The sequence below is a fragment of the Ostrinia furnacalis genome, unplaced genomic scaffold (genome assembly GCF_004193835.3).
Source record: "Ostrinia furnacalis isolate ACB-3 unplaced genomic scaffold, ASM419383v2 OfSCF3032, whole genome shotgun sequence".
NCBI classification, from domain to species: Eukaryota; Metazoa; Arthropoda; class Insecta; order Lepidoptera; family Crambidae; genus Ostrinia; species Ostrinia furnacalis.
The window spans coordinates 9,679-20,246 of record NW_021133271.1 but is presented as its reverse complement, the minus strand read 5'-3'; the positions used below and the strand labels follow the sequence as shown (position 1 = coordinate 20,246).

The following is a 10,568-nucleotide window of genomic DNA, read 5'->3' as shown; positions in this document are numbered from 1 at the left end:
TGCGCCAAAAGGAGAGAGTGACCCTGAAAACAAATGATGACATGATATTATCCCTCCCCTTCCCCTGTGTTAAGATGTGGCGCTTTACTGAAACTTAAAATTATGGTCTTGCTTGAGAGAACTCAAAAACCAATGTTGCACTGTATAAGGTAGCCTTTCGAACTAAGCGTCACAGACGCAGCGTCTTTAGCTTTGGTCTTGTTTCATTTTTCTACACTAGTAGGTAAACATAAACTTCATACACAATTTCACTCTGACTTCTCGGCGGGAATCTGAAGCGTCATGTTAGCGGTTTTGTTTTATTTCCTCAAATTCGTGTCGGGGCGACTATTAATCTATATATATAAAAATGAAACCCGTTTCGCGTTGTCACGGCATCACGTGTGAACGGCTGAACCGATTTCGATAATTCTTTTTTTTTTATGTTTGTGGAAGTCCAAGGATGGTTCTTACGGAAAAAAATATTAAGAAAATCTCTACGCTAAGGCGGTAAGAAGTTCGCCGGGTCAGCTAGTGTGTAATAATAGTGGATTATTAACCATTAAAGTGTTCGTGAACGTGCATGAGTGTGGGCAAGTGAAGCAAAACAGTGCATCGTGATTCTTCTGGTTCTCTCAAGTTGTCCATACATAACTTTACTGAGACTCAAAGGGTGGGAAGGGGTATCATCTATCATCCTTCATTAATTATAACAGTAACCAATTTTTGAATATCTTGTATAGTTTAGAAATAATCGAGTGAGATTACTTATCGTTTCCACCCTGTATACTTGAAAATGGCACAAATCAAGTCAACCTCGACTCGACGTGTATTGCCAACATCATCAAAAAAAAAGAAGAAGAAGACGTTTCACTCTCCCGCCAAAAGACTTCAAAATTAAAAAAATATAAAAATAAAATCTGGCTCCACAGATGAGATTAGGGATGTGCGGATATCGATTAGGGCTCCTGTATCAGAATAATATCGATGCCTAAATTTTCACTCATGACTTGTTATTACGTGCTGATTGGTAAATAGAAGCGAAGATTTTTGATATTACTCATGCATTTTTTCCTTAACCTTTTCTCCCTACTGCTATAATGCCACTAAGCATTGCAAAAATAATGCTAAGTTATTTATAATTTCAAACCCAATGATTATAATTAGATTAGAACCTCCAAATTAAAAAAAACTGTTGAAGAATCGCTGTCGCTAAATTGCGAATTAATTAATTTTCAAACCATATAATTTAAACCGAATCATTGCCTGATAGTAAAACCTCATAATCTGCCGTTCCGCCTGTATGCCTGATTATTGTGATATTTTTATTGAAAATATAAAAAAAACTATAGAGGACTTTTCGCTGATGTAAGTTTGTATTGATTGAGGCTATAATGATATTGGTCATTTTATAATCCGAATCGAAACATTATAAAGAAATTACCTCAAACGATACTTCCTAATCAGGTAAAATTATCGATACATGGCATCGTTAAAATTCTTAAAATATGTAATGGTAGCAGCACTAGTCAGTTGACAATTGATTGACGTTGTTTTGATTTGATGTTATTATTGTTTTGTTTTTTGTGTGATTATCGTCTTTTTTTACATGTCTATACCAACCAGTGTCTAACTGATAATATTATCTAAATACCTAAGTTCAGTTTTGTCTAACTTAATTGAGTGAATAGATTTATTTGACAAATATAATCGGACGTGTATTCAACATGTCTAAAATCAAGTTGAATCTCATTGCTGCAGCGTGCGATAACATGGGAATAGGCGTAAATGGCACTCTACCATGGAGATTGAAGTAAGTTTTATATCCATACCTCCAAATAAACCTTTACAATGTGCATTTTGAGGTTATAACCGGTGTTACCGTAACTTTTTCCCTCTAATTTTATTATGTCACCCTATTTCCAATTTATCATTTACCTAAAGTTTTGTCTATGCCAACATTTTAATACTCGAAAGCGAGTATTTTTGTACATAGATCGTGCCTACAGAAGCTGTAATATTGCATAAAAAAGTATCTTTTTTCCTCTAGCTACCTTTTTTTTTTTAAATAAATAAACAAAAACTTGGCAACTTTTGTACAGTATACACAAAGACATTTTAAACTACCCACATATCCAACAAACTATAACCTTTATTTTCTTATTACAGAAAAGAAATGGCATACTTTACAACGATGACGTCTAAAGTTAACGATCCACAGAAGACGAATGCAGTAATTATGGGCCGTACTACGTGGGACTGCATCCCCTTGAAGTATCGTCCGTTGAGTGGTCGTGTCAATATTGTTCTCACTCACCACGTAGACAAAATAAAGGCAGAGGTGTGTATTATTTTGTATTTCTTTATTATAGAAATGTAAATAACAATATCTTTAGTAAAAAAGTCTTAAAATAAAAAAAAACATAAAATCCAAACAAAGTTCCAGAGACCTTATGTCCTGGGCACAAAGTGAACCTCATAAACATAGCAGGAGGGCGTTTTATGCAGGCCGCTACCAACTGGTCACTATGGAACTCATTGGGGGAGGCCTATGTTCAGCAGTGGACGTCTTGTAGCTGAAATAATTACTAACGCATTGGTTCCCAAACTTATTTGAGACGCGCCCCCTTTTGAGCCTACAAAAAATTCCGTGCCCCCCTTCCTCCAGTCAAGATTTATTTATTGGTCGTATCGAGCAGTCTGGACTGCATTCTCTCAGCGGTCGAAGGTTTTTTATACTGTACACAGATGGCCCGCGACCCCTTTTAAAGGTCTTTGCGCCCCCCCCACTTTGGGAACCAATGTTATAATGGTATACTATTCTTTTACAGGTTCCCGAAGGTGTAGTAGTGATGCCCGGGTTGGATGAGGCAGTAAAATACATTGAAAATAGAGACGATATTGAATCGACATGGGTCATTGGAGGCTCTTCTATATACAAGGTAAATAATGTAAATTCTAACTTATTTGTTCGTTTCAGCCAAATGACGTCCACTGCTGGACAAAGGCCTCCCCCATGGTTTTTCACAATGAACGGTCCTGCGCTGTCCGCATCCAGGCTCTTCCCGCCCTTTACCAGATCGTCGGTCCACCTAGTAGGAGGTCTGCCCACGCTACGTCTTCCAGCCCGTGGTCGCCACTCGAGTACTTTCCTGCCCCAACAGCCATCTAACTTATTATTAGGTATTAAATGGCATAGACCGCAGATTTGCCATGCAGATGTGCCACAGAGTACCAATCTGCGTGACTTGTGTCACCCCCTGATGCTTGGCACCCGGGGCGGACCGACTAAGTGAAATAAACAGGTTTCATGAATTGACATTCACTTGGCTTGACACTGGTTGGCTAAATGTGCAAACGTTATCAAGTCATAAATAAAATAAAAAAAGTTTGAAAACTAAGCCTCTGGTGGCGTCATTTACGAAAAAAAAAAGTTTTCAAATAATATTTCCCGTTTCCGCAACATTTTTCTATACTGGCTATAGGGTGATGTTATAGCCTAAAGCCTTCCTCGATAAATGGGCTATCCAACAGAAACATTTTCAAATCGGAGTCAAACGTGTTCAAGGAAACAAATTATTTTATTTCATTTATTCATATTCAATATTTATTGCATCACAATGTATGTTATGTATGTACAGTGTGCCTACCATGAGTTTACGTTAGGTGTGCTCGCTAGCGACTGCGTAAAAAAATGACATTTAAATGTATGACATATTGTGCAGCGCCCCTAGCGGCTACTTTCAAGAAATAAAATCTTCATAGAATTTTTTGACGTATTCGCTAGCGAGCTCACCTAACGTAAACTCATGGTAGGCACACAGTAAGGTCTTATAAAATAGCTAAGGTAAACATAATTATGGGCTCTGCAAGGGCATTGCAATAGCAATTAAATTAATTAATTAATAGGTATAAACTTTAATTTTCAGGCTGCGATGGACCACCCATGCTGCGGAAAGATATATCTGACAGAAATACAAAAAACATACAAATGTGACACATTCTTCCCGAGCATAGACAAAGAAAACTACCAGTTGATGGATGAGGAAGACGTATCTAGTGAAAAACAAGTCGAGGGCGATATCACATATTACTTCAGGGTGTACAAAAAATTATGATTAAATATTACAAATACAAAAATCTTTATTGTGAATCATAGGTGTAAGGGTGACAGTAGGTAAAGATGACCTACACTGAACTGTCCCATCCGTGACATTGACAGGGAGGCGCCATTATCGTTCAACTATACACCACTACATTTTTATCACCGAAAAAATTTTAACAAGTTATGTAGAAATGTATGAAAAATTTAAAGTAATGTTCTTCTGATTACATTCGTTGCGGGTCCAATGACAACTTAACTTTCCCTCGGGACAGACTTGGCGTTCACTGGTTGGGCTTTTATTGGCGGTCAAGCTGTAGATCCTCGCTACACAGGAGTTCCAGCGGTGGGAACGAGAGCTGGGAATAGTCCTGTGCCTAAACGTCTTATTGGTCTTATAGTAGACTAGCGGCAGCCCGACACTTCGTACGCGTGGATCCCGTTTTACCCCCTTAGGGGTGGAGTTTCGTAAAATCCTTTCTTAGCGGATGCCTACGTCATAATATCTACCTGCATGCCAAATTTCAGTCCGATTCGTCCAGTGGTTTGACTGTGCGTTGATAGATCACTATGCCAGTCAGTCATGTCAGTCACATTTGAGTTATACATATTTAGAAAGTTAGGTTAGGATTCTCCATCAAACTGTAATGGCCGAATGGCAATGAATTTATCCCATCCTTTAATAATTGCCTGTTAAAATACGCCGGACTCAAAGCCACTTTTCTGACCTTCTGAGTGTAAATGTCGTACCCAACCGGCTGTATTCTGAACATCTCTCTATAATCCTTTTTTTGCTCACGCAGACACTTTTTGTAATCTTCCATCGTAAATTTCTTACTAAACGCTTCTGGTACACCAGCTGCTTTCCTCTTGAAATCGTTCTTCGATTGTATCATGTAAACTTTAGGTCGCAGAGCAACGAATTCCTTCACCACATCCCCCTTTAATTCATCTTTGAAAAATCCCAATTTCTTTTTATTTTCTTGCGAATATAAAGCATTGTCTACTGGGTAGTTCGAAGTATCGAAACGCTCAGCCAAATATGGTCTTATTTCAGAATAATAATCCTTGGTATATATTTGGTATATAAAAGAGTCTGTGTCGGTATACAGAAGTTTCAATTTGTCTCCGTACTTTGGTTTCATGAAATTGTAATGAAAATCGTACATGTACGCCTTGGATAAGTCGTAGACGCTGAAGCCAATGTAAATGGGATTTTTGAACTCTCTTTTTGTTTTGTTCAATTGTATCATCATGAGTTTATCATTAATCACCGCATGGCTATGATAGTTGGCGCCTCCCACTAAGCTGTGTCCACTTAGATTCTTCCATTGATGAAACCACTGATCAATTATTTTCAAATTGAAATAATTCTCATCATTCTGCATAGATTTTCCGGCTATGCTATTATTCATGAGCTTGTAAAAATCTTCTTTCAATTCGCAAGTTGCAGCCTCTCTCTTTTTAGCATTGAAATCAATGTACGGCTTTAGCCAGGGACGTTGCTTAAATTTCAGCACGCGATGGACTCTTTCTAACTTAAGTCCGTTCTTGAGGCACTGAATTAGGTACGAGTGATGCAAAGTATAACGCGTCTTGGAAGTCAAATCCGTGACCAGTCTATCGTCGTCGCAGTCAGGCACTTTCTTTTTTTCTGGGCAGAATGGGAAGTCAGCGTGACTGTCGTGCAACTCTTTGGGGTATTTAAGATCTACTTCTAGGAAATAACCCACATTAGAGTCAACTGGTAAAGTCAATACTTTACTTTTGACCCATTTTACAGTGCAATCTTTGACCCATTTGAAGCCTCCATACGGCAAAGGCTGGGACATTGCCCAGCCGTACAAATTGTTGGCGTCGTAATACATTATAAAGTTATCTCTTTCCCATTCGTCGTAATCAGGTAGATATTTGTTGTTAGCGACCGCGTGTCTTCTAGTGCAGTGAGCGATACCGCCTCTCCGAAGCTTGCTCATGAACGTCACCATTTCAACATCAGTCAAAAGCTCCAACTCTACACCGGTCTTCATCAACATCGCATCCCAACTTAAACCAGAAATAGCATAATAATTCGCTGGGTCTAAATTATAGGCTTCTATGCATGTGTTTCTCAAATTTTCAAACAAATCAGCTAGAATCAAAGCGTCAGATTGTAAGTATAATCTTGAATAATCACCAATCGTTTCACATTCAAATATATCCCAGACTTCGAGGGCGCGTTGGTAATCACTCTCTTCTATGTGTGCATCGTTAACGCTGCTATAGAATTGTTCTATTGGCGGTAGGGACGTCTCTTCCAATTGCTCGATTGACTTGATATATTCATATGGAAATACACCTTTTTGGGTCATCAGTTCAAATTTTTCGCTATCTTCCCAATAAGCACAGCTTTCGAAAAATAATTCACGATTAATTTTTTTCAATAGTTTTGCAATTGACCCTTGCAAAAATTTCCTCGAGTCCAGAAAACGTAATTCAACTTTGTTTTGACCTATAGTAAGTTTTTTGTGCATCGCTACAAAATTGTGTTTAGAACCAAGACATGACATTTCACCGTTTTCAGCATCCAATACGCGACAGATGAAATGGCCGTCGTAATTTGAAAAGTTGTGGAAAAATACTGGTATCACTGATGAGAATTTATCAGTTTTTCGGCGTATGTCAGCTAAGTCCTCGCGTAACATTTTAAAAAATTGTTCAGCACAATCTTTTCCATCATAAGATTTCAAAGTTGACAATTGATCATCAAAAGCACATTTGATATAATAGGCAAAGCTGTAAGGGACGTGCTTGTTTACATTTATTGTGTATGTTTCTTTGTTTTGCTTCTTATTCATATTTGTTGAATTCGACACAGGTTCCAAATACGCTTCAAAATCAGCGTAGACTACGAAAGGCATTTTCTCGAAGTCACTTTTTTTACGAATATATTTCATATGTTTTGCATCGTGTGATGCTAAAACTGTTTTCTTTCCCAAACATTCGTCTTGTTGATGTTGCATTAGAGATTCTTTTTTGAAAATATTTAAGCAACCATCACATAATTTATCGCCATAACTATTTGGCAAATTATTTGTATCTACCACTAAGCCCTTTAGGTCGCTTATCAAACAATAGCAATCGCTAGCTCCACCATGAAGAAGCAGTAAATTGAAATGTTTATTGCGTCGACGAGCTGTGTGATACACAGGTCCTTCGATTTCTTCTCTCTTATTGGGATTAAAATTATAGTTCAAGATATACACATTAAAGCTCATGTCATTCATTTCTTCTATCTTCGGTATGTCGTGTAGTTTGACTGGGTGTTGAATATTTGTCAAAATAATGTCCTCCGAAAATTCTTCGAGGAGGTAATCTTGTGGATTGTGTATTTCCCTGTGTAGCGCTGCTAATACTGCCCATTTAAAACTCTGTTCCGGATAGTCTTCACTCATAACATTCACTATGTAGCGTTTTAGATGCCAAGGGACATCCAGTTTAAAATCCGGGACGACGTGCTTATTTATATGAAGGTCGATGTACAATAATTGTTTGTCGCCCTCATTATCTCGGTCAAAAACATTAAATTTTGAGGTGATCAACATCTTGAGTTCATCAATTTGATCATCGACCGTTTCTTCATCGAATACATCAACGCTTCCATTAATATCAAATGCGTTATATTGGTTGTCAATGAAGCAGCCGTGCAAATTGACTATAATTTTTACAAGGCTTAATTCATCGATCTTTGCGATGATTTCTTCTTTAGCTTTTGTTAGAGCTTGATTGAGGATGACTTGAGGGTCGTTCAGTATAACTTCTCCGTCAGCCGATTCCACTGTGATTCTGTAAGTGGAAGTTTGGCCTTTAAAGGCAGTTGCTGCTAGATCCATGTTTACTACATACTCAACAGAGTTACTTCTATCAGCAGATGTTTTGGAAACCTTGGAAACTTGTTTGTCTTCGTTATTGGACCGTCTCTTCACACCACTGCTGGTTGAAAGACCAGCTGTGCTACGGCCAGACATCTTCGCTGCCAATCCTGAAATGGTAGAAAATTAGACAGTTTAGATTTTTTTTGTAATTGACGTCAAAATATCAATGTAGGAAATATGATATTTACTAAAGATACACGAGTTAAAATAACACGAATACAAAATTCATAATAATCATTACGTGTCAAGGTTGTTAATCAATATCTGGATGATTATTACTCTTTCACGCAAAAACTACTAAACGGATTTTGTTGAAACTTTACAGTATTACTGTTTATTACCTAGATTAACAACTATAATATTTATGCCGATCTGTGACACTAAATTTTACGCGAGCGAAGCCGCGGGCGGAAAGCTAGTTAATAATAAATTAACCTTAATCTACGTGCCCACAAGGTGGACCGACGACCTCATAAAGGTAAGCAGGCCGCTACCAACCGACCTTTATGGAAACTATTGGGGGAGGTCTATATTCAGCAGTGGACGTCCTATGGCTGAAATGATGATGAAGAGTAAAGATTTCACTACGACTGAAAATGCTCTAAGCAGATTACAGGAGTGGGTAGGATCAAAATGCGCATCTTAGTTCGAGTTCACACTGGATCACTGCAGCTTAAACAAGCACTGGGACTGTCCGAAACAAGAACGTGCAGGATGTGCCAAGAGGCAGATGAAACGCCACTACACATTCTCACGGACTGCGGACCTTTGATGCGCAAGCGGAGCTTACACTTGGGCAAACACATCCTAAGCCCACAAGATGTAAAACATATCGCCCCCCAAAAGATACATGCACTACCTAATGGATGCAGGACTCGGAGGCGAACTGTAAGAAAATAGCAATAGATCGGTACTAGTCGCAGTGATACTAGGATTTCATAGAACCAAAATAGCCGCTCGACGAAAAAAAATTCACAATACAAAGGTTACATATAGGTTGTATTATCTGTGATATTGTTGACAAGACGTCACGCACTTCTTGAGAGCACTTGAGGTGTAATTTCCCTGTTTTATTTTTATTTCATTTGCCTACACTGATTACATTCACGAACACTACGGCACTGACATTTTTACTGCTGACTTTTTTAATTAATATGTAACTTAATGAATTAATTAATCCCAACTAATATTATAAATGCGAAAGTAACTCTGTCTGTCTGTCTGTCTGTCTGTTACGCTTTCCCGCTTAAACCTCGCAACCGATTTTGATGAAATTTGGCATAGAGATAGTTTGAGTCCCGGGAAAGAACATAGGATAGTTTTTATCCCGGTTTTTGAAACAGGGACGCGCGCGATAAAGTTTTTCTGTGACAGACAAAATTCCACGCGGGCGAAGCCGCGGGCGGAAAGCTAGTTATTTATAATTCTAAAATAGATGATTTGTTAAAAATAATTAGATAATTACTTAAAATTGACTTCTTCAAATTTTTGCATGTCTTGACAAGACGAAACATGTTGAACCTGATTTACTGTTTCCACTGACACCTGTATGTACTGTACCATGTTTCTGTGCAAATAAATAATCTTATCTTATCCTTATCTTAACAAACAAATTAACATAACAGTTCACTTTCCCGCCATGAAATGCAAAAGCGCTGGCAAAACTACACCCAATACCACTTTATCTTGCAGAGCAAAAGTTGCATCATCTGCACACTTTCTATCACTTTTATTACTCCCACATTTGCTGATTAGATTAATTTAATAGAAATTATAATATGTACCTTATTATCAGAACCCGAAAATCAAACTTCTGAAGCTCGTAGATCTAACACTGAACCACTACAAATTTTGTTTTGTGGACTGACACACTGAGTCACTGACCGAGTAAATACCGAATGACTGACCGACAAACGTCAAAATTGGCGGGAACAGCGCTGCAATCGCACATTTGCTTGCAAAAAGTGTAGTTCCATATTTATCCGCTTATCGATTCGCAAAATGGCCGCAGACCGGTTGAAGTGACGTAAGCGCATAGTCTAGGAGATAGACATTTACAATTTTGATCCATGTGGGCTACTTATCATCATGCTTGCAACTAGCAACACTGCCGAGTGACAGGACCTAACTCTACAGTGGCGCTTTCCTTGTGAGTGCAATTGCAAATGTAAGTTAAAATAACTTACGTCTCTCAGTGGCGCCAACTAATTTATTATTGGAATTTACTATTTGACGAATAATTGTATTGTTTCTATGATCCTATTGCCATGTATTCAAGTTGTACATGGGACTATTATTTACAAAAAAAAGTACTTGCATCGAATAAATATTTTTTCTTTTTCTTTAAAAAAATAACCAATGTTTACTTAAGTATATTATTACATCCGTTATCATATCACAGATGACGCAATTTCAAAAAATGTCCCAAGAAAATATTTAATTCATTCAAAAAGCAATCTTTTCAGGCAATGCATTAAATGCTGTCTCCAGGACTATGAATGTATTTTGTCTGTCAGCACATGTGAACGTGAAGAATTTACTGATGTAGCGTTGCGCGCGCTTATCAAGTCGGA

General features: G+C 37.9%; 2 protein-coding genes across 4 annotated transcripts; one reads left to right on the top strand and one right to left on the bottom strand.

Annotated features, from left to right (window-relative positions):
• The first annotated feature begins 1,508 nt into the window (after window positions 1–1,508).
• On the top strand, window positions 1,509–4,119 carry Dhfr (dihydrofolate reductase). Its single transcript, XM_028310589.1, has 4 exons — window positions 1,509–1,792; window positions 2,149–2,320; window positions 2,811–2,921; window positions 3,909–4,119. Exons 1-4 carry the CDS (start codon window positions 1,707–1,709, stop codon window positions 4,095–4,097), a joined length of 558 nt encoding a protein of 185 aa, XP_028166390.1. The 5' UTR covers window positions 1,509–1,706; the 3' UTR covers window positions 4,098–4,119.
• Window positions 4,120–4,261: 142 nt separating this feature from the next.
• Window positions 4,262–10,208, bottom strand: LOC114357114 (uncharacterized). Of its 3 annotated transcripts, XM_028310587.1 has the most exons (3): window positions 9,461–9,753; window positions 7,518–8,102; window positions 4,262–7,487 (listed from the first exon to the last, which is right to left on the bottom strand). In XM_028310587.1, exons 1-3 carry the CDS (start codon window positions 9,507–9,509, stop codon window positions 4,693–4,695), a joined length of 3,429 nt encoding a protein of 1,142 aa, XP_028166388.1. In that variant the 5' UTR covers window positions 9,510–9,753; the 3' UTR covers window positions 4,262–4,692. The 3 variants fall into 3 exon arrangements, with proteins under 3 accessions (XP_028166388.1, XP_028166389.1, XP_028166387.1); XM_028310588.1 differs by lacking the exon at window positions 9,461–9,753 and adding an exon at window positions 9,780–10,208 and having other exon boundaries at window positions 4,262–8,102; XM_028310586.1 differs by having other exon boundaries at window positions 4,262–8,102.
• Window positions 10,209–10,568: the final 360 nt, after the last annotated feature.

Excerpts from the sequence above, each read along its gene's own strand:
- Dhfr (XM_028310589.1), top strand. The coding sequence starts at position 1,707 with ATGTCTAAAATCAAGTTGAATCTCATTGCTGCAGCGTGCGATAACATG. Across the intron at positions 2,321-2,810 it reads TAGACAAAATAAAGGCAGAG|GTTCCCGAAGGTGTAGTAGT; the intron begins GTGTGTATTATT and ends ATTCTTTTACAG. Across the intron at positions 2,922-3,908 it reads GAGGCTCTTCTATATACAAG|GCTGCGATGGACCACCCATG; the intron begins GTAAATAATGTA and ends TTTAATTTTCAG.
- LOC114357114 (XM_028310586.1), bottom strand. The coding sequence starts at position 9,509 with ATGTTTCGTCTTGTCAAGACATGCAAAAATTTGAAGAAGTCAATTTTA. Across the intron at positions 8,103-9,460 it reads TTTGAAGAAGTCAATTTTAA|GATTGGCAGCGAAGATGTCT; the intron begins GTAATTATCTAA and ends CTACCATTTCAG.